Source organism: Microtus oregoni, unplaced genomic scaffold (genome assembly GCF_018167655.1).
Source record: "Microtus oregoni isolate MIOR12 unplaced genomic scaffold, Mior012 000023F_ref0000262, whole genome shotgun sequence".
Classification (NCBI taxonomy): Eukaryota; Metazoa; Chordata; class Mammalia; order Rodentia; family Cricetidae; genus Microtus; species Microtus oregoni.
This window is the reverse complement of record NW_024543082.1, coordinates 19,461,426-19,485,146: the sequence shown is the minus strand read 5'-3', so window position 1 is coordinate 19,485,146 and position 23,721 is coordinate 19,461,426. Positions and strand designations below refer to the sequence as shown.

Here is a 23,721-nt window from a genome sequence, read left to right as displayed (position 1 = left end):
TAAAATACTGGCAAATCAACACATCAGCAAGAACACATCAGAACTATCATCCACCATGATCAAGTCGGCTTCATCCCAGACATGCAGGGATGGTTCAACATATGAAAATCTGTCGACGTAATCCCCCATATAAACAAGCTGAAAAATAAAACCAAATGATCATTTCATTAGGTGCCGAAAAAGCTTTTGACAAAATACAACATCCCTTCATGATAAAGGTCTTGGAGAGAGCAGGGATACAAGGAACATATCTAAACATAATGAAGGCAATACACAGCAAGAGAACAGCCAACATCAAACTAAATGGATAGAAACTCCCAGTGATCACACTGAAATCAGGAACAAAACAAGGTTGTCCACTCTCTCTTTATCTTTTCAGTATAGTTCTTGAGATCCTTGCTAGAGCAATAAGACAACAAAAGGAGATCAAGAAGATACAAATCAGAAAAGTCAAACTCTCACTATTTGCTGATGATATGATAGTTTACATAAGCCATCCCAAGAATTCTACCAAGGAACTTCTACAACTCATAAATACTTTCAGCAATGTAGCAGGATACAAGATTAACTCAAAAAAAAATCAGTAACTCTGCTGAATAAGGTACCGAGCCATGTGACTAACACAGACAAGAATTATGGGCTGATACAAGTTAAAAGAATTAATTAATAAGAAGCCTGAGCTACTGGACCAATCAGTTTATGATTAATGTAGGCCTCTCTGTGATTTTCTGGGACTTAATGGCAGTGGGAACTGGGCAGGACAGAAAACTCAGCCAACAGGGAACCACAGAGTCTACGTTATTTATTTGGCTTCTTCCACTCAACATAATAAAATGAGATACATCAAGGCTATTGTAGCAATAGTTTGATAATATTTCTTGATGAGCAGTGTTTCCTTGTGTAGAAATAATGTGTTTTTCCATTCACCTGTTGGTGAGTGTTATCTGGGATAACAGCATTTGGCTATGGCAAATAAAGCTGTTGCATGCATAAATCTTCGTAACCATATATTTTCTCCTTTTTTGGTAAAGATACAGAATTAGAATGATTGAATAACACAGTAGGCTCTAGACACCTTATCTGTTTATTATTGTTGAGTTTTGGAGAGCTCTTAATATGTACTAAAATATAAGTCTTTAATTGATATATACTTTGGAAAGATTTTTTTAAAACCAGTCTGTGGACGTTTTGATTTCTTAAGAAAAAGTGTGGATTCCTTGAACCAAGGCATATTAGCACTTGGCTCAGCATGTTGTCACCATTCCAACCAGAAATTGGCACAAATGCTACTGTGTCAGGGTTGTAGCCAATTTTCTTAATGTAGGTGCTGACTTCCTTAACAATTTCCTCCTATCTCTTCTGGCTGTAGGGTGGCTCGGTGGAATCCATTTTGTTGACACCAACAATTAGCTGTTTCACTCCCAGGGTGTAAGCCAGAAGTGCATGCCAGTTGGTAGTGCCAGTGGGAACACCCTGTTGGAAGCTTTGGATCGTATTCTGCCACCAACTCGTCCAACTGACAAGCCTCTGTAACTGACCCTCCAGGATGTCTATAAAACTGGTGGTATTGGGTCTGTCCCTTGGGCCGAGTGGAGACCGATGTTTTAAAACCTGGCATGGTGGTGACCTTTGCTCCAGTCAATGTGACAACAGAAGTAAAGACTGTTGAAATGCACCGTGAAGCTTTGAGTGAAGCTCTTCCTGGGGACAACGTGGGCTTCAATGTGAAGAACCTGTCTGTCAAAGACATTAGACATGGCAACGTTGGTGGTGACAGCAAAATGGAAGCTGCTGGCTTCACTGCTCAGGTGATTATCCTGAACCACCCAGGCCAAATTAGTGCTGGCTATGCTCCTGTGTGATTGTCACACAGTTCACATATCATGCAAGTTTGCTGAGCTTAAAGAAAAGATTGATCGTTGTTCTGGCAAGAAGCTGGAAGCTGGCCCGAAATTCTTGAAATCTGGTGATGCGGCCATTGTTGATATGGTTCCTGGCAAGCCCATGTGTGTTGAGAGCTTCTCTGACTATCCTCCACTGGGTCGTTTTGCTGTTCGTGACATGAGGCAGACAGTTGCTGTGGCTGTCATCAAACCTGTGGACAAGAAGGCTGCTGGAGCTGGCAAGGTCACCATGTCTGCCCAGATAGCTCAGAAGGCTAAATGAATACCATCCCCAGCACCTGCCACCCCAGTTTTAATCAGTGGTGGAAGAACGGTTTCAGAACTGTTTGTCTCAATTGGCCATTTAAGTTTAATAGTAAAAGACTGGTTAGTAATAACAACCTTCAGAAGGAAAGGAGAATGTTTTGTGGACCATTTTTTTTGTGTGTGTGTGGCAGTTTTTAGTTTTCAAAATCAGTACATTTTAATGGAAACAACTTGATCAATAATCTGTCAGAATTTTGAGACCCATAAAAACAAGTTAATTGAGAGAAAAAAAGTGTGGAATGAAAAATTAAATTTTAACAAAATTCAAATTACCTTTCATGGATTATGTTTGCACAATCCACATATTTTCTTCAATGCTTTCTGGCTTACAGTTTTAGAGTTTACATTTAGTTCCACAATAAATTGTGTGTATGTGTGTGCATGCATAACTGTGTGTCTGTGTGCATGCATGTGTACATGCCTGAACATGTGGAGGCCAGAGGGCAATGTCAGACATCTTTGTCCACATTTTTTTTCAAGACAGGGTTTTTCTGTGTATCACTGGCTGTCCTGGAACTGGCTCGGTAGATCAGATTGGCCTCGAACTCACAGAGATCTGCCTGTCTCTGCCTCCTGAATACTGGGAGCAAAGGCATGTGCAGGATTTCTCACTGAACCTGGAGCCCCATCCAATTGGACTGGCTAGCTAATGAGCTCCAGGGGTCCACCTGTCTTTGCCGCCCCAGCACTAGGGTTATGTTCTAGTTTCCATTGTCCTTACTTTGATAAGATACCCCAATTGAAAGTGTCATAGAGGAAGAAAGGGTTTGTTTGGTTTCCAGTTCCAGATTACATCTTACCATCGAGGGGAGTCATGGGAAGAATTCAAGGCAGAACCTTGAAGGTTGATATTCTTGCTCTTCCACATGGCACAGTCCCAGACCTCGGAACTCACTTTCCAGCCCAGAAGCACAGCAGGGACATTGACAATGATGCTTGCTAGTGGGCTTGCAGGCTGGCTTGTACTACCCTATCTTTTTCATACAGTTCAGGACCACCTGCCTAGGTATGGTGCTGCCCAGAGTAGACTGGGCCTGTCTACGCCAACTAATAATCAAGGCAATACCCCACAGACTGCCAACAGGCAATTTTGATCTAGGTGATCCCTCAGTTGAGGCTCTGTTCGTTCTCAGGTGATGCTAGGTTGTGACAAGATGACATTTAAAATTAACCAGCACAGATGACAAGTGCACGCCACTATGCCTGGCTTGGAGATGGAACTCGGGTCTTCATTTCTAGGCAGGAGATACTTTACCAGCGAAGCCATATTTTCAACTCTATAACTATTTTTCAAGTAATTTCTTGAATGTGGCAGTATAATGTCTATTTCCATTTTTTTCATATGGAGATATGCCAGAAAGATTCACTTAAAAAGCTATCCTTTCTCTACTGTGTTACTTTTGTGAAACACTAATTTTCTACCTTTGTGTGACTTTGAGTTTTGTTTTACTTCATTGATATATTTGAATTGACTGTCTACCAATATCATGTCATTATGATTACTAAAACCTGTATAATAAGTCTTAAATAAAATCAGGCATAAAATCAAAATCAAATTTTGTCCCTTTTATTTTGTTTTTGTTTGGCTATTCTAGGTCTTTCCGTATTTTCATAAGAATTTCAGAATCAGTTTGTTACTTTTCTAAAGAAAATGTATTTTTCTTTAATATGTATAAAATATATAAAGTCAAACAAGACAAAATTTACTATATATAATATAGATATACAATTTTGCTATGTATCTATAAAGAAAACAGTAAAACTAAGAAGGAAATAGATGGAACGACACGTTATTGTCCTACTGTGTAGTTTTGTTTCTAAAGAGAAATTGTTAGTATCTTTATTTTTGTCCTTAGGTACGTCTAATTTTTAGATTTTTTCTGTATCACTGCTTTTGATCAATTTATTATCCACTTTGTAGTTTTCTTTTATGTGTGTATGCTCACGTTTCATTGAGCTTCTGAAGCTGAAGGAAAAGATGAAGTCTGTGGATAAATACGTCGGTCAGAGGACTGAAGAAGTAATGGAAAATCACAGAAGTTTTCTTTTCCTCCTTCTCCTCCCCCTTTTCCTTCTTCTTTTCTCTCTCTCTCCCTTTCTCTTTTTGTTTGTTTGTTTTTTTTTTATTTTGAGACAGGGTTTCTCTGTGTAACAGTCCTAGCTATCCTGGAACTAGCTCTTGTAAGATCAGGCTGGCCTTGAACTCACGGAAATCTGCCTAGAAGTTTTCTTAAAATTATCAATGAAATAAGAAGCAAGACCATAGGCTGCTATGCGGTCAGAGAAGGAGATAAATAGGAAAGTATACCACTGTCATCTGGGGAATGAGAGAATTAATGAAGCAGGGACCTGTAACAAAATGTTCAATCAGTAGGGGCCTACCTAAAATTAGTGGGCGCGAATTTAAAGTCAGCACGGCATTCGTCAGTGTTGGCAACCTACCAGGTGACTGCAGCAATTTGGAGAGGAAGGGATGGTTATGTTGACTAACACATCCACATCAAAACAGAGATTGGAGTCTCAGAGGGCGGTTCCTTGTACCTAGATGACTGAATATATACATCTATTGATCCATGTGTAGCTCTTTCTTAACAATGAAAAGTCAGGGGCTACAAAGGAAGTTACCAAGAATAAATTCATTGTAAAGTCCTTAACACAATCAGCGAATTTATACACATCCTGGCTCCAGTCTGCCAAATGCAACCACCAAGTTCTCTCAACTTCTACTCATCCGTTACAATTTGACATACATCCTTGCGGAGGCAATTTCCTTGCTAGAGATGCTCTTTCTCCTTTGATGGTCTACTCCTCCTTGAATTTCAGCTTTCCTGAGAAATTAAACTATTCCTGTAAGGGCATTATCTAGTTTGTGCGGCTCTTTCTTAGCATTTGCCACTGTTTTCACCGTAACCGTTTCTGTCGTCAATAGCTTTCTGCTACAGTGCTATAAACTTCCTGAGTGCCGGGCCTGTTCTTAGTTCCTAGTGAACCCAGCGGGTCTGGCACACAGGTAGATGGTAAGAGATATTTTTAAGTAAACGAACAAAAGTGAAAACAAGTAAGTGCGGTATGTAGCCCCGCAGAGCCCCGAGCGGACGGAAGCAGGACAACTTAAAACACCGTGCCAGCCATCTACCGGCACCGGCTCTGAGACGCCTCCAAGGGGCTCGCCGGATATACGCAACGGCGTGGGGGCGGGGCTCTGGTAACCCTGGCAACATCCCGGAAGCCACTTTCCGCGTTCCCCTGTGGCGGGCTCTGCGGTTCAGGAGGCTGAAGTTTTAGTCGGGGTGGAGGCAGCAGTCGGCCAGCGGCAAGGCAGGTTGGGTGAAGGGGGCAGGCCTGATGTCCGCGCGTAAGGCGAGGGGAAGCGGCCGGCGCCTCCGTCTTCCGAGCACTCAGCGCCGCACGGCAGCTCTCCCCGCAGAGCCGGAGCGCGTTTCCGGGGAGGGCCCGGTGCTCCCTCTGCGGGGGCGCCCTTCCGTGCGCACGCGCGACCGTTCGGGCGCCCAGCCGGCGGCAAAACCCCGAGGCTGTCCGGTCTTCCAGGTGTTTGTTGTCCTGCCAGGGAGTGGCGAAGTACTCGCGGTGTTGGGACAGGGCGTGTCCTTTCAGTGGAGCGGTTAGGACTGGGTTTCGAAGAAAGGGCCGCTGGAGAGCTTGGGTCAGGCTTGGGATTGGGAGTCAAAAGTCTGAAGGTGCTCCAAAGGGAACTTGGCCTTCGTGTGGGAGGGCCCTTGAGGTTGGAGTCTTCGCCACAGTGGGCTCCAATAAAATCTCAGAAGGAAGGAAAATGAGATCTGTATCCCCATAGCTGGGTAAAATTGATGGCAGGGACAGTGTTCTGGTTGCCCTCCAGTTTTTCATACGAAAGGTGAATCTGATAGAATTCTACCAGCCCACCTTCGCTCCCCCAAAGCCTGGAAGGGCTTCCCACGGTCTTTAGCGCTCACATTGTTGTGGCCCTCAGCCTTCTTGACTTTTCGCTAGCTTGGCTAGCTTGCCTCCCTTTCAAGACGTTGCTGTTGAGAAATGAACACAGTTCTGAAAATGGTCTTTCCCCCTTGCACAGAACATTTTCCTTCCGCTCCTCTTATTCATGCTTAATCTTCAGCCTCGACTTTGTGGAGGGAATTGAGGAGAGGAGGTAGCTTTTCGTCACGTGTACTAGGTACTTAGTTGACATAAAGAATCGACTTGCTTTTTCTATTTTTAACCAGTGGTTTAGTTATTGTCCTTTGCAAATCTCACCTCTGTGAGGGTATAGATTGTTTCTCTTGTTTTATTTGATGCCTGGCTCTTAGCAAGTACTCTTAAGTTGTTTGATGAGTGCAGTGGATGAATGAGGGAAAAAGAAACCTTAAGGAATTTAATAACAAAATTGTTCCTAGTTGAAATGGAGCGGAGTAGATAGGATTAGCTTATGAATAACTGTAATGTTTTAAATATAATTTGAAATAAAAATTCCCTCCCTTTTAAAGAATTGCATGTTTTGAGCGAAGCAGAGCTAATCCATTTTTAGTGGTTTTCTAGCATGTTCTTTATAGTCAGTGAGTCACACGCTCTGTGACAGTTTTCTGCTCTCTTTGTTATTATTTGTGTCACTTTGAGCAATGTCATTACACTCTCTAAGTGTTATTCAAGTCATTTGAGAGAATTAAAAACTGTCACTGATGTCATCAACACTTAAATGAGAGTCGGTATTTGTCAGGCGGGGGTTTCCAAGCTGCTCACATATTTAACCAGTTTCATTTTAGAGTCAGTGATAAAGCTCACGCGAATCTAGACAGTCTGTTTCCAGGCTCTACTCTTAGCCACTGTACAGTGTTGTCTTTAAGCCAGTGTGTGCCTCCTGGAGCTGTGGGGTTAGTGGTGTGGCTCTCCATTAATGCTGCACATGCAGTTCTATAGACCACTTTTTTACATTGAACTTTTTCTTTTTGCAAATGTGTATGTGTGTGTGTGTGTGTGTGTGTAAGTGAGAGTTTGATATCTGTGTCTTTGTCACTTTTCCTCTGCCTTATATATTGAAGTAGGGTCTTTCCCTTGAATCTAGGATGTGCTGATTTGGTAATATCATTAGCCTGTTTGGGGATTGCCTACCTCTTCCTCCTTTAGAAAACAACAGCTTTGAGATATAATTCATGTGCCATAAAACCCATCCTTTATGTAAGTACATTCACAGTTGTACAGCCATCATCCGTGAATCCCGGAACATTTTCATCTCTCCTCCCACCCCAGGAGAAAAACAAACTATACGCCTGTCTTCTTCCAGGCAACCACCAGTATATTTGATATTTGTGTGTGTGCCTAGTCTATACTTAGATGAAATGGTATCATGTGATATGTGGCTTTTGTGCTTAGTTTTCTCATAGTTAATATATTCAAACTTCATCCACATTGTAGCATACATCAATACTTTATTCCTTATTGCTAAACAATATGCCATTGTATAGCTATATCACACACATTTATACACTGATGGGTTAATGGCATTTTGAAATATTTCCACTTTTGTCTATTAAATATATTGTTATGGACATTCATTTTCAAATTTTTCTGTGAACTAATGTTTTTAATTCCCTTGAGTATTTATGTGGGAGAATTACTAAGTCATGTGGTTTAAATTTCTGAATAATTTCCCACTGGTCTTCCAAAATGCCTATATAAATTTATGTTCCAGTCAACAAATACATGAAGATTCCACTTTCTCCATAGTTATTACTGGTCTGGTCCTTTTTTTAAAAAAATCACCTTAGAGTGATATTTGACTCATATTTAATTATGTTGATCATTTTATGAAAAAGGTCCTTTTACTTTGCATGTGAATGTTTAGCCTGCATGTCTGTATGTGCACCACGTGCCGCCTGGTGCCTTTGGAGGTCAGAAGATGGTGTTAGATCCCTGGAACTGGAATTACAAGTGGTTGTGAGCCATCATGTAGGTGGTGGGAATTGAACTGCGGTTCTCTGAAAAAGCAGCAAAGGTTCTTAACCGTTGAGTCATCCCACCGGCTCCTATCTTGATGAACTTCTAATGTGCTTATTGACCATCTAGTATCTTAGTTGAAGATGTCTATTCAAGACCTATGCTTGCTTTAAATTGGGTTGTTTGAATAGTCCCGGTATGAAGTTTCTTTGTATAGTCTAGATACAAGGTAAATGATTTGCAAATACCTTTGCCACTCATTAGTTATCTTTTCATTTTCTTGATTTTACCTTTGAGTAGTCTTTAAACATTTTGGTAAACCACTCATCCTCCCCACATCTGGTTTTACTCCAGGAACTATCGCTTGACCTGAGGTTCACGGCTATTTATACTCAGGTTTTCTTCTAAGAGTTCTGTAGGTTTAGCTCTAACATTTTAATATGTGACTAGTTTTAAGCTAATTTTTATACCCTTTATGAGGTAGGAACCTGATTTTTTCACAGAAGTATTGAAAACAATAATTATTGAATTAAATGATTTTGACTCCTTTTATGGAAAATAACTGTAATTGTAGTGGTTCATTTAGACTTGCCTGTTCCATGTCTTGTTAAGTGTTGGTTATGTCTACTACAAATGAACATCACAGTTGGTTAACTCTTGGCCCCTTAGTTTTCTCGTCTTTAAAATGAATCAAAATATTAATTACTTTATGAAGTTCTTGGTTTTTTGTTTGTTTTGTTGTTATTTTGAGATGGGGTTTCCTTTGTGTATCCTTGGTTGTCCTGGAACTAACTCTAGACCAAACTAGTCTTGAACTCACAGAGATCCACCTGCCTCTGCCTCCTGAGTGCTGGGATTAAAGATATGTGCCACTACTGACTGCCCGGCTGAGCCCCTTGTATTAAGGAAACTAAGATGCGAAAGAGCTTAGACTAGTAGCTAGCCTAGAGTGAGTACTCAGACTGTCTTCACTGATGCTGTTATTGCCATCACCATCATAAAACTTAATTGTTGGTGACAGATGGCTCTGAGAAGATTGTGCTCATAAGTACAAGCTGAAACCATATCCCTTTTTTTCAGTTTGTAAGACTTTAATTCAAAATTGATCAGAGACCTTAATGAAAGACATGAACCTCCTCGAGGAAACCAGGGAAACACAGGATACGGGCACAGGCAAAGACTTTCTGTATAAGGCTGTTGATCAATGTGGGCTGATGAGGGGTTCAGTGGGTTAGAGCCAAACCTAACACCCGAGTTTATCCCTGAGGCCCATGCGGTGGAAGGAGGAAGCCAACTCCCGCAGGTTGTTCTTGGGCCCTCATATGTGTGCTGTGGCATGTGCTCCTTCCTCTCCCCCAGAGGGCAATAATACTGCAGTAAAAGAATTGAAAAATGATGCTACGCCCTGTTAAAAAGCTGCACAGTTGAGACTCAGAGAGTGAAGAAACAGCTTACAGTATGGGTAGAGTCTGTTTCCCTAGTGTATTTCAGTTATTTAACAAGGGATTGATACCCAGAAATATAAAACTTTAAAAATCTAAACACCAAAAGAAGACATTGACTAATTGTTGGTCAAATGAACTGAACAGACAGTTTTCAAAACAAGTACCCATGACCAGAAACACATGAGAATAATGTTCAGGAGCTAGAGAGATGGTTCAGTCATTAAGACCTGTGTACTGTTCTTCTAGAGGACTGCGTTTGGTTCCTAGCACCCATGTGGGATGGTTCATGACCACCCATAACTCCAGCTTTAGCAAGTCTGACACCCTCTTCTGGCCTCTGTGTGCACCCACGCACATCTGGCATTCTCTCTCTCTTTCTCTCTCTCTTTCTCTCTCTCTCTTTGTTTCTCTCTCTCTCTCTCTCTCTCTCTCTCACACACACACACACACACACACACAGAGTTCTTTAAAAAAATGTTCAGTATCTTCAGTCATCAGTGAAATGCAAATCAAAGTTACATTGAGATTCTGTCTCACCAGATTGTCTATGTCATCAAAAAAAAATAATAGTTAGGACACTGGGAGCTGGAAAATAGCCCATATATGTGGTTGTTGGGAATGTAATTAGTGCAACCAGTATGGAAGTTCTTCAATCTTGTGATCCAGCTGTACCTCTCCTGGGTACATACCAAAAGTAAGGATACCACAGCATACCTTTGCATCCATGGTTATCGTGACACTGTTCTCAGTAGTCAAGTTATGGGCTCTGCCTAGATGCCCATCAACAGATAATTGGATAAAGATATATGCAAGGGAGTGTTATTCAGCCACAAATGAATGTAATCAAATTATATGTGCAAGAAAATAGAACTAGAAATTATGTTAAATATGATCCAAAAAGGTAAATATTATATGTTTTCTTTCTAGATTTAAAGAAAAAGACATGAAAGTAGAAGGGAGGTTATTTGTAAAGAGGGATGGGACCAGTTAGAGGGGGAGAAGAGAGGGCAGTTGGGAAGTGATAGAATCAAATACATTATGTACATGAATGAAAATGTTACACAAATCATTTTATATATATATATGTGCGTGTGTTAATAAAACTTGAAATAAAAATAGGAAAATAAAAAGGGCCTAGTCATGGGAAAACAAGTCCTAATTGCTGAACTGGGCATAGAGCTCAGTGTAAGGGAACTTGTCTGGCATATGTTACATCTGGCATCAATCTGAGCTCAGTACCACAGCAAAATACAAAATAACTTGCTGTTTTCTAACCTTTTGTGACTTACCTCCTTTGCTGGATTGTAAGCTCTGAAATTAGACACGTTTAAAGAGTAAATGTAATAAGAGAAAAACAATACAGAGAACTAGCGAGATTATTGTGGAGAAGCACTGGAGTTTAGGTGTCTTTTGTATAGCAGATTATTTTTATTAAAAGTACTTAGTGAAAGGGGAAAGCGGTGGAGCTTAAGGGCAGAACACTTGCCTAGCATGTGCTAGGCCTCATGTCTGTCTCGTCTCCATTATAGCAAGGGGGGGTAGGGTGGGAAGAGGTGATAATAAACACTGTAGGCTAGTTGGAAATATGAGGACCAACCAGAAAGTTATGTAGTTATTTTGGTAGGTTAGGATTATATACATTAGTGATTGATTGAGTCACCATGGTCACATTAAGGAGAGAAAAGCATTTCTTTCTCTTTGGGATCATTTAACTGAGAGCAAAGGCCAAATTTGAATTCTCTAATCATGCTTTCTGTATTTTCTGTCCTCTGTCTGTTGAATGAGTGGATTTGTGCCTGCCTGGAGGCTGTCTTGTAAGTTTGTCCCTGTGTTTGTGTTTTTGGTATATATGTGTGTGTGTGTGATTGTGTTTGTGTGTGTGTCTTGTGTGCTCACTTGCATCTGTCTGTATGTCTGTGTGTCTATCTTTAACAGAAGTCTTTGTTCTGTATTTACTGAACAGTACAGAAAGTATCACATGGGGAAAGAATGGGGTACTTTATAGGAATCTTTAACATAGATTTTTACAAGGGTTTACATTACTGACTCCCAGTGATTGGTACTGACCCAGGTAAGAAACTACTGCAAACACCATTGTTTATCAACCATTTCTGTAAATAGATACTCATTTTAGAAGGTTGCTTTCAACCTCAGTATTTGTTGCTTTCAGCAGAAGGGTACACATTCATTGTTCTGGGTCAGGGGCATGAAGGGTACATAATTTGCGATCATAGCTTTCCCATTAGTTTAGGCTGCAAAAGGTAAGTCACATGGGAAATCCAAGACAATTAAGGTTGACATTCCATTGTTCTCTTAAAGACAGATTAAACAAACAGGGTAAGCGCATCCTAAAATAGCAATCTTTTAGGTGACTTTCACTTTGTCTATGAAGTCCAGTAAAAGTTTCAGTCTCTTAGGATGTAAGATATTTTCATATTGCGTTGCCACAGTGGTAAAGAGGTTGTGAAATAGGAGTCATGCTTGTTTTTGTTTTGTTTTCGCGGTTATATGTATTGATTATAAAAACCTTTGTTTTCAAGGACTGTGGACTTTGAGTCTTTCCTTAACTTTTCATGATGTTTAGTCCCACATGGCGATTTTGATTGTCAGGCTAATGCTGGTGATTTACAAAATCGCCACCATTCGGTGCTGTGTGAAGATTTGTTAGGGTGGAATCAGACTCTCTAAGGATGTGCTCCTGCGAAGTGAGCACATGTGTGCCTGGTGGGATGAGCGTTAGCATGCTTACAACTGTGCTTTCCTTCCTCATGTTGCCCATTTCCTGGCATTTTTCTTTTAATTGTGAATGTTGTATCTGATGCCAGATACAACCATTTAAGTTTTCTATTTTAGGTCGTAATTTCCAAAGTTCTTTTTTAAGAAACAAGCTTTGTTATTTAAGACCTTTTTATTTTGATTATTGGTTTTACTTTACTATTAATTGTAAAATGAGAAAACAAAATATTTTGATAGCCTATTCCTTTCATCATGATTAAATTCTTCTGTTACTTTGAGTGTGACTTTGTTTGCCCTAGGTGTCCCCTTCTCTATAATGCATAAATATTTGTCTGTATTTAAAAAAAATATTACTATTCCTAGATGTCATTGATCAGAGTGAATCGCTTTGGTCCACGGGGAGGTGGAAGAAAAACTCTGAAAGTAAAGAAGAAAGCTTCAGCGAGGCAAGAATGGGATGTAAGTCTTGGGACAGTAAGTAAGGTCTTCAGGGGATGGACGCCATGGCTCTGGGCATGAATGGGATGTAAGTCTCAGGACAGTAAGTAAGGTCTTCAGGGGATGGACGCCATGGCTCTGGGCGTGAATGGGATGTAAGTCTCGGGACAGTAAGTAAGGTCTTCAGGGGATGGACGCCATGGCTCTGGGCGTGAATGGATGTAAGACTTGGGACAGTAAGTAAGGTCTTCTGGGAATGGACACCATGACTGTTGGCGTGTTGGAGTGCAGCTGTAGTAGGCTCAAGTGGGTTTCTAGATGAGTGTTTGATCTTGGAGGGAAGAGCAGGATATTTGCACCGCCTTAAGAGTACATATACTAAGGGCAGTAACCTCTCGTTCCTTCCAGGAATTAGTGTTAGTAAGACAGAAACTGTGTCTTTGGAAAAGGTCCCTCTGCAGCTTGCTGCAGTCACCACACTTTCTAGGTTGCCTCAAGGGATCCTAGTGTGTGAACATTATAGCTTCAGTTAAGTTGACTTGTTTTGAATATATGCTGTCCTATTTTAGTCCTTATTTTAAAATAAGAGAGTGCTTTATTTCCTGTATAACACTTAAAAATACGTTATTTTCTAGAAGGTATTTAAAAGTAATCTGTTTTAATGTTATAGTAACAATAATGGTTCCTAAAAGAAAGGTTTTTGGTTTTGGAACTTTGAATCAATTTACAGCTGCTAAAACTCAGTAACTATTAATAATTTATAAGGAAACATTTTAAAAGCTCTTTTTTTTTTTTTAAAGAATACTGTAAATGATCTAACAGTTCACCGGGCAACTCCTGAAGATCTGGTAAGTTTAACCCTGAAAAACTCCTGGACTCTGTGTTTTAGTTGGTGTCTGGCGTCTAGCCTTCAGAACAGAGACCACCATCCCTTCTGGAAGTTGATTAGCTTTATTTAATCTGTTCACATCTGTGTAAAACCTAAAAGTCTATCTTAAGAAATTTCTAATTTTACTGAGGCTTATTAGCTACGGTTAGAATCTTACTAAACATTTTTGGTTTAAAGTCTTACCACTTACCTAGAATTGACCTGCAGGTCTGTTTGTCTTTTCTGTCTAGAAATATCTGCAGCAATTTATCATTGCTGTTATTGTTATTTTCAAGGCAAGGCCTGTGCTGGGTAACCCTGGCTGGTCTCTCCATGGCAGTGACTAATCTACTTTCTGTCTCTTGAGATTTGCCTAGCCTTGACCTTTTTTACCCATGGAATGCAGTACATGGGCTCTTGTGTGTCGCCTCTTTTTCTAGCATATTTTAAAGATCCATCCATGTTATAGTATGTATCTCATACTACTTCATTCCTTCCTGTTGTGAAATAGGATTGATTGAATGGAGATTCCAGATTTGATTTATCTGTTAGTCAGCTGTACTGGTTTATGCTTCTCATCTATTACGAGTAATACTATTGTGAATGTTCATATACAAGTCTCTGTGAATATATGCATATGCAGGCGGTTGGGTATATCTGGAATAGAATGACTAGGTCTTGCATCTTCATATTGGACTTTATGAATAACTGCTTAATTGTTTTCCAAAGTGCTTACATGATTTAAATCCCACCAGACTGTGCTTATATTTTAATTCTCCTCGTGGGTATAAAGTACTGTCTCATTGTGATTCTGATTTGCATATTCACAATTCTTGATTGCTAGTCTTTTTGGTAGTTTGCATGTTTGCCTGATTAAAACTTCATTAGATGACCCAGGTTTTGTTCGTATTTACAGTTCTGAGCACTAGAATACTTGTAAAGGCAAATGTCTTTTATTTCTCAGTCACCCCTATGGATTCTTCCCTTCCAACTGTTTAGGTGCTCTGGCTCCTATCTCCTCTGCCTCAGGAACTCTCCTTCCCTGGATAACTGCATCATCTGTGACCTCACTTCCACATGAAGCCCCTTCAGAGCTATGCAAACAGTGCATCATTGACTTGGAAGCGATGCAGTTATCATGAAAGGGGTGTGCTTTGCCAAAGATGGCTGTGCTGGATTTGGTACCCTTTACATCATGTGTAAAGTGTCGGCATTGACCATGAATTAATGTTGTAGCACTTGTTGGATGAGTTTTAACTTGTGAATTGAAGATTGGTAGTCTATAACTGAAGTAGAAGTTAATATTTTTTTGTGGCTTTAGGTTAGACCTCTAAGTTCTAGATATTTCTCTTTTAGATCATTTTTTGAAGACTATCAAAGTTTTAGCCATGAATGTACACACATGCATGCATGCATGCACACACACACGTTGAACCTGTAAGGAATAAGAAGTTTGAACTAGTGTAAGTGGTCTTACATAGGAGCAGGCAACTTCTTTGTTCATGAAAACATTTTTTACAGTTTTTCCTTCTGTATAGGTACGCCGTCATGAGATACATAAGTCAAAGAATAGAGCATTGGTGCACTGGGAACTTCAAGAAAAAGCTTTGAAGAGAAAATGGAAGAAACAGAAACCAGAAACTTCAAATCTTGAAAAAACAAGATTATCTATCATGAAGGAGGTAGTGCAAAAATTCATTGTCTTTAGAGTTCTTGGGTTGACTTCATGAGAGACTCTAGTACATACTGCAGCCTTAACAGTGAACTGGATTTGGCAGAGAGCAGCAGGGTGGGAGGAGTCTAGTGCAGAGAGCAGCAGGGTGGGTGGAGTCTAGTGCAGAGAGCAGCAGGGTGGGTGGAGTCTAGTGCAGAGAGCAACAGGGTGGGTGGGTGGAGTCTAGTGCAGAGAGCAGGGTGGGTGGGTGGAGTCTACTGCAGAGGGCAGGGTGGGTGGGTGGAGTCTAGTGCAGAGAGCAGCAGGGTGGGTGGAGTCTAGTTTGCTGCCTTAAATGTTCTCTCCACAACTCATTAGCTCTGTAGCCTTAGATTATGTAACTCTTTGGCCTGGAATTTTTCTGTTTGTCCATTTCTCCTTCTCCCTTTTTTAAAAACTAGCTTACAAAGTAGCATGTTTCTTCTGCTGTTGTCATAATACTCAGTTGTGGATGGTTGACTCCCACCCACCTCCCCCGTTTCTCCCTTCCTCCTGTCCCACCGAATCTTCTACCTCCAGCATCCCCCTTTCGTTTTCATATCACATGTATTCTTCTCACATTTTTTCCAGGTTCATATTCTCCACCCACACTTACTCCCACTTAAATCCACATTCTTAACAATTAGAAGCAAGGGTCCACACGTGAGGGAGACATGCAGAGCTCCTTTATCTGGGCTGGGTTACCTAATTTAATAGAGCATTTTCAGTTCTAGTCATTTGTTTTTGTAAACTTTGTAGCTTCATTTTTCTTACATTAACTTGATTTTTTTAATCTTTGAAATCTTGGCTGTGTTGAAAGGCAGTGATGGGTGCATGCCTTTAATAGCACTTGGGAGGCACAGGAAGATCTCTGAGTTCGAGGATAGCCTGGTCTACAGAGTGAGTTCCAGGACAGCCAGGGCAGCTACACAGAGAAATTCTGTTTCAAAAAACAAAAACAGGGCTGGAGAGATGGCTCAGTGGTTAAGAGCATTGCCTACTCTTCCAAAGGTCATGAGTTCAATTCCCAGCAACCACATGGTGGCTCACAACCATCTGTAAAGAGGTCTGCTCTGCTGCCCTCTTCTGGTCTGCAAACACACACAGACAGAATATTGCATACAAAATAAATAGCCAGGCGGTGGTGGCGCACGCCTTTAAAAAAAAAACAAAAAAAAACAAAAAACAAAAAACAAAATACTTGGCTGTTTAGCCGGGCGGAGGTGGCGCACGCCTTTAATCCCAGGCAGAGGCAGGCGGATCTCTGGGAGTTTGAGGCCAGCCTGGTCTACAAGAGCTGGTTCCGGGACGGGCACCAAAGCTACAGAGAAACCCTGTCTCGAAAAACAAAACAAAACAAAACAAAACAAAAACAAAAAAAAAACTTGGCTGTGCTATGAATTTTAATTTTTTTGAAAAAAGATTTATGTGTATGATGTTTTGCCTTCATGTATGTCTGTGCATTGTGTGCATGCCTGGTTCTTGTGGAGGCCAGAAGAGGGTGTCAGATCCCCTAGAACTGGAGTCACAGACGGTTGTGAGCTGCCATGTGGGTGCTGAAAATTGAACCCAGGTCCTCAGGAAGAACAACCAATGCTCTTTAAAAGAGATTACCACAGTCTTTGGCAAATAGTGCTCTATATTCATAAACTGCTGTAATTATGTCTCAGTTCAACAGTATAGTAGGTTACCTAGCAAAAATGAAATAAAATTAATTTTGTGTGACTGTTGATCTAGGTCATCAGCCATTTACCTCTAGCTTAACCTTTTGCCTGCCTGGGTCTTTGAAGAAATAATCAGATATGTCTGTTGGGTAGGCTGGGAAGTTAGAAGGAACTATAGCAGAGCGACTTTTCTTTCTTTTTTGAACTGAAGTCACAGTGAAGGAATGTGCTGTGTGTGGCTTCTTGACCAGGCTAAGCTTACAGTGTGTGCTTTCTGCATGACTTTTCATGGTGGTTTTAAGTCACAGGCTGCCTTTTGAGAAATTCCTTAGAGTTCTTAGAGCAGTGGTTCTCAACCCCTTTGGGTCAACTGATCTTTCACAGGGGTAACCTAAAACCACCAGAAAACACGGATATTTACATTATGATTTATAATAATAGCAAATTTACAATTATAAAGTAGCAACGAAAATAATTGTATGGTTGGAGTCACCACAGCATAAGGAGTAGAACAGTATTAAAGGATTGCAGTATCAGGAGGGTTGAGAACCACGGTCTTACAGAAATCTTATGGATCAGGAAGAGCAGTATCTCCCAAATAAATGTTTCCATGACTTGAAAAAGGAACAGTGGTTCGGAGAAGGTGACATTGCATCTTGTGATCTTGGACCAGTCACACACATCTGATGTGTGCCAGTTCTCATTGAAAGGCCCCCAAACCACAGATCTGACCTAGAAAACTAGCCAGCCTCTTTAGGAGGGGGTCAAACTCAGGACTTTGGTTTTCTTTCACTAGTTTTAATTTCCTTTTCCTTTTCTTTTTTTAAGATTTATTTTTATTTATTTATATAGTGTTCTGCCTATATGTGTGCCTGCAGGCCAGAAGAGGGCACTACATCTCATTATGGATGGTTGTGAGCCATGTGGTTTCTGAGAATTGAACTTGGGACCTCTGGAAGAGCAGTCAGGGCTCTTAACCGCTGAACCATCTCTCCAGCCCTGTTTTCAATTTTGTCTATGAGTATTTGCCTGCATGTATGCATGTGTGTCTGTTGCCAGTGAAGGCCAGAAGAGGGTGTTAGACCCCCTGGAACATGTATGCATGTGTGTCTGTTGCCAGTGAAGGCCAGAAGAGGGTGTTAGATCCCCTGGAACATGTATGCATGTGTGTCTGGTGCCAGTGGAGGTCAGAAGAGGGTGTTGGGCCCCCAGAACTGAGTCACAGAGTTGTAAGTCACCATGTGAGTGTTGAGACTCCAGCCTGCTTCCTCAACAAGAGCCATGAGCACTCCTAGCCCCTGATAACCATGGAGCTGTCTCTCCAGTGCTCCTGACATGGGGAGAGAAGAGTACTGAGAGGATGGGTAAAGGGCCTCAGAATGCTTCCTCTGTTGTAGTGTGGAGATTCTCGGTCCTCACTGCACATGAGACGTCATCACGGCTGACACGCTCCTAAGGAAGCTAGGGAGACACTGTACCTGGACTCAGTGCTCAGAGATTCAAATTTAGTGAGTAGCTGGTGTGGACAGTTTCCTTGGCTGCCCAGGATGTTTTCCTGCATCAGAGCTACAGCTTTTGATGAGACTTAGGTGTTTTCTTTTAGTAATAGATCTCACTTAGTAAGAATAGTACAGTGATCTTTGGCCACACGAACAATCTGCTCCAAGAAATGTGACAGGCTTAGGAGAAGAGGGCAAAAGCAGTGGCTTTACTTGAGACCTGATAATAATTAATAGCCAATATCAACATGATCAGTAAGATTTTCCTTTTTCTTTCTGCCTTTGTCAGTTTCTACTGTAGCCATAGCTATGCTGATCTATTATATATTATATCTAATATACGTTATATTTACAAAGCTCTTAATTGCATGGACTTGAAAGATATTTCACGGGGCTGGAGAGATGGCTCAGAGGTTAAGAGCATTGCCTGTTCTTCCAAAGGTCCTGAGTTCAATTCCCAGCAACCACATGGTGGCTCACAACTATCTGTAATGAGGTCTGGTGCCCTCTTCTGGCCTTCAGGCACAACGCAGAAAGAATATTGTATACATAATAAATAAATAAATATTTTTTAAAAAAGAAAGATATTTCACTAAAGATGGAACTTTGGTTCATAAAATAATGTAATTTGTATTGTAGTTACATTCTAAGCAGTGATAGCATATATATGTTTTCAGTGTATGCACACCCTTCTGCCAGTCCTGTTGGGTTGAGGAGTTGCTTAGATCTCTGTTGATATGCCAGTATATTTCAGAAGACAGTAAGTAGAAATAAATTTATCTTTTTTTAAAAAATATCTAGGCAGGGTATAGTTTGCCATAACTTGTCTATTGATTGTTTTATTTGTGGACACTGATGTTGTGCATTAGAGTGTAGTTTAAACTTCTGGGAAGAATAGGACTCAAAATACTGTAATTTAAGAAAGCACAGATGTAGTTCTCTTGTGGAAGAGCTCAGCAGCAGCTGGTAGAGGCTCTGCAGTTCTTTAGCGCATGACTTAGTACAGAGTGGCTGTAAAGCGTCCTTCGGTGTGTGCAGCTCAACAGCGAGTGGGAATAGACAGTATCTGCTGTCTATTCCAGCCAGAGATTCTGGAATCGTGTCTTGTGCCCCAGAACATTATTGCATGGCCGTTCCCATAGTCAAAGAGGGGTGGGAAATTAGCTGCATCCTTGACTAAAATTTAGGAGTTGTGCTTTTAAAGGCATCACTGGGGATTAGTAGCAGAGTGTGCCACTCACAGATTGCATCTTAGTTTGCCACTATAAATAATGCAGTGGATATTGAGTATGTTTTTGGGTACAGACTTGTTTGTTGATGAATTATTGACAGAAGTACTAAGTCAAGGGCTTTAGCTCAGTATTAGAGCTCTTACTTAAGATGTTTTAGGGATTAATCCCAAATATTGGGAATAAAAAAAAAGAAAAAAGTAAGAGTCAAAGAGTATGTACATCTTTGGTTTTAGTTACTAAGTTTTTCTGTTTATGGTGTCTGTATCTAAAGAATGTGATAGGGCCATAGGCAAATCCATGATGCAGTGGGACAGTATGGTTGTCACCATACTAGAAAAGTTGTAGCATGACTAATAAAAACTCAGAGACAGAAATTGGGCTTCAACCTGAAGGTCAGAAAAACAAAGCAGCTAGCCACTGGCTCTTACCTCAACCTCAGTCTGAAAATGGCGATCTTGCCTACAGGAAACCTCAGAATGAGACTGAGCCTGAGAGCTGTCTCTTCCCATACAATCCTCTCCAGGACTGGGATTAAGGGTGTGCACCACTAATACCTGGTTTCTGTGGCAAGCTAGTGTGGCTACTGGGATAAAAGATGTGTGTCATTGCTGCCTGGTCTGTAAGGCTGGCCAGTGTGGCTGTTTAGCTTTTCTGATCTTCAGGAAAGCTTTATTTACTAAAATACAAACGAAATGCCACTACAAAAAATTATACTAGAACAAATGGAATAAAATTTAAACATTTCCTAGTGGTAATTTGAAGAGTTTACGACTTTTTGTTTTTAAGACATTATCCTCTGTCAGAATAAAGAACTGACAGAAAGTGGAGGAATGTTCTCATTAATAACCACCTGGGGGCCAGAGAGACGGCTCAGCCATTAAAGGCTAGGCTTACAACCAAAAATAACCACATTGATGCCTGGTGTTAATTATAATGAGATCTCAAATAAAACCCATGCTGTGTACCATTGACACAGTAGGAAACTAAGTTTAAAGAAGTTGGGGTTTGTTTACTATTTCTGGTGTGGACCTCGAACCCAGTATTCTACACCATGTGTGCTCTTGGCCTTGTGCAGTTAGTTCTATAGTTTACTCTGGAAGGAGCTAATTCAGTACTTACTGTCAGTAACTGACCTAGCTGACCCAGTTGGCCATAGCAGCAGAAAGGATAACATAAGAATGCAGCTCACTTTTCTCTTTGTATCTTAAGATAGTAATTGATGCCATTATTTCTGTGTTATAGGGAAAATCTAGGCAGAGTGCTTGTTATTAGATGCTGATTTGAGTCAGTGTTCCAAATGGAGTTGTCTTGATTTTAATATTCTTTTCAGCTTAAGAATGACATCTGGTGGTGGTAGATAGAATTGACTCCTCTTTAGCACATGACTTCGCTTATATGTATATTAGTCCTTCAAAAGAAAGTGCGTAATCAGAGGCACGACTGTAATGGTGCTTTCCTGTAGCCATCTCTCTATGATAAATCTCCACCTTGTTTACAAATACCTAAGCATAACAGTCTTTGTTTAATCCTTAAACCTATACCTTGTTTTTTAAGTCACAGACCATGTATGACCTGTTAATGGAGCATCAGAGTACTTCAGTGATGGGAATACCTTTGAGTTAATGGCTCAAAGATTCTTATTGTTAATCTGTGTTTTTTAAACTGTGTATTATTATTTACTAATGGGTTATGAAATTAAGTAAGTGGGCGATAGCCATCACTTAAAACTAGAATGGAATACAACTTAAAGTCATTCTCATGTGGAAATCCTATGTAAAAGTCTCACTTTAAGAAGTGTGTGTGTCTTGGGAGAGCAGGCCCTTCACCTCTCCTGGGTAGCATAGGAGGCCCTATTGGTGGAGATGTGGATGAGCCAGCCCCAAAGCTGTGAGTGTGGGAGAGCTGTCCCTAGTACTCATCTGTCATGTGCTGGTGTGGAAGATGTGTCCTCCCTACCCTTCACCCCTAGCTGCCAGTGCCAGGTGAGGGAGCGGACCCTTCCCTTTACCAGCTGCATTCAGGACAGCAGGCCTTGCTGCTCACCTGGGCAGCTCACTGGAGCTGACCCTACTGACCGGAGATGTGGCCCCGCCCCTCATCTGTGATAAGGAATGGTTGGGGAGAGACCCTCTTCCCCTCACTGCTTATGACAGGAGGGAGAACTGGGTCTGTGGTCATAAGAGTATGAGTGTTGTCCCTGCCCCTCACCAGCTACAACACTCGGGAGAGTGGCCTCCTCACCTCACCTGGGCAGCACACTGGAGCTGGCCCTGATGGTCCAGGTGTGAGAGAGCCAGCCCTGAGGGCATGTGAAAGCAAGCAAACTGGCCCCTCCCCTTGCTCCCTGCTGTAAGGGGTGAACTAGCCAGGGCAGTGCTGGAGAGCTCACCCTGGTGCTGAGGAGAGAGAATGGGGGAGGGAAGGGGGAGAGGGTGGCAGGCTGGCCAACCCTGCAACTACCCAGGCCCAGAACCAGGGTATGAATGTTGATCTACCCAACAATGATCTGCTGGAACACATGAAGGGATCGGTCCTGTAGACCCAAAACTGCAGGGTTTCCACAACATAGGGCAACAACAGGATATCCAAGCAGAGTCCCAGTGAGGCCCAGACAGTGTAGCAGAAGCCAGAGGCCTCAAACCAGACCAATGACTCTTTACAAGAACACTTGCAAGTAAAGATACATGGAAAAAAGGGTTTATTGTGTGACTCACTGTGTCACATTGCAGCTTCCATGACAAGATTTTTCCCTTTTTCCTCTTAAATTTTATTTTTTTTGGGGGGGAGTGCAAGGACAGAGGTTGGATACAAAGGGTTGGGGAAATTAATGGGATCAAGACACATGATGTAAAAGATGCAAAGAATCGAAAGAAAGTTTAAAAAGTGTGTGCTGTGTGGCTTGAGTGTGTGCATGCATGTGTGTGAGTGTATATGGGCGTGAGTGTATATGGGCGTGAGTGTGCATGTATGAGTATATATGCATGTGTGAGTGCGTGTGCCATATGCGTATCAGAGCACAATGTAATATATTTTCTTTGAAGCTACTGACTACTGTAATAGCTCCATCTACTAATATCTAATGGATATTGCTATTGGAGGGTTTTAGAATGGTCATGGCCCATGGTTAAGAACAAATCCAGCAACCACAACCAATAAAGGTTGATATTTAAGCTTTGAAAACATCGTGTTCAATGCCTTCCCTTAGTCCTTTTCCTTAATGATTTTAAAGTAAATGTATTTCCTCTGAACAGTATTTTTCTCAACATGTGTGTAGATTCTTTCTGATCAGTACCAGGCGCAGGATGTGCTGGAGAAGTCCGATCATCTGATAGCCGCAGCCAAAGGTCTGTTTGTTGATGCTCCTCGTAAGCGCACAGGTGAGCGATCACTCCTCAAACCTGCTCTTCTGTCTTAAACTCAGCTTGTGATTAGAAGAATCCAGCCTGTTCCTGCTACATGTTCTAGCTAACTAGTATCTGAAGATTATTAGGGCTAGAGCCATAATTTGTTTGTTCTTCACTAGGAATATGAAGTATTACAAATTATTCATCTAAGGAATTATCCATTGACATATGGTATAAAATAGAGTATTTTGTAACTACAAAACATGGCTTAATTTTCAGTTTATTAGATTGCCACATAATTAAAGCATGTATTTACTTGTAGTTTGAATAAGCTTAACTTAAACTCCAAAGCAACTTCAGTTTCTTGCTCAAAGAAACTTTGCTTTTCTTTAGTTACATAGGATTATCACCTACCGCCCCTGGCCCTCAGGGTCCATGTAGCCAAGACTGGCTTTGAACTCGTGATCTTCCTGCCTCTTAACTCCTGAGTGCTGGCATTATAGGCATGTACCACCATTCTCAGCTTCAACATTATATCATAATCTGTATATAACTTGTTTAATCTTTCAGAAACACATGATTTATTTTTAGGAGAGAGTTTGAATTCCGGGTCAGCCATTTATTAGAGTAACTCTGGGCTACTCACTTAATTTCTCCAAGTTCC

General features: G+C 41.1%; 1 protein-coding gene and 1 pseudogene across 3 annotated transcripts in view; both read left to right on the top strand.

Moving 5' to 3' along the window:
• Positions 1-1,443: 1,443 nt before the first annotated feature.
• Positions 1,444-2,166, top strand: LOC121461618 (annotated as a pseudogene).
• A 3,272-nt stretch (positions 2,167-5,438) lies between these two features.
• Positions 5,439-23,721, top strand: part of Spice1 (spindle and centriole associated protein 1) — a 44,831-nt gene continuing 26,548 nt past the window's right edge. For 2 of the 3 annotated variants that reach the window (XM_041673456.1, XM_041673459.1), the window contains exons 1-5: positions 5,439-5,528; positions 12,683-12,778; positions 13,558-13,605; positions 15,164-15,307; positions 22,988-23,090. In XM_041673456.1, coding sequence (XP_041529390.1) covers positions 12,683-12,778; positions 13,558-13,605; positions 15,164-15,307; positions 22,988-23,090 — 391 coding nt within the window. In that variant the 5' untranslated portion in view covers positions 5,439-5,528. Of the gene's footprint in view, positions 5,529-5,846; positions 5,875-12,682; positions 12,779-13,557; positions 13,606-15,163; positions 15,308-22,987; positions 23,091-23,721 lie in introns of those variants that run through there. The other variant, XM_041673457.1, reaches the window with a different exon arrangement.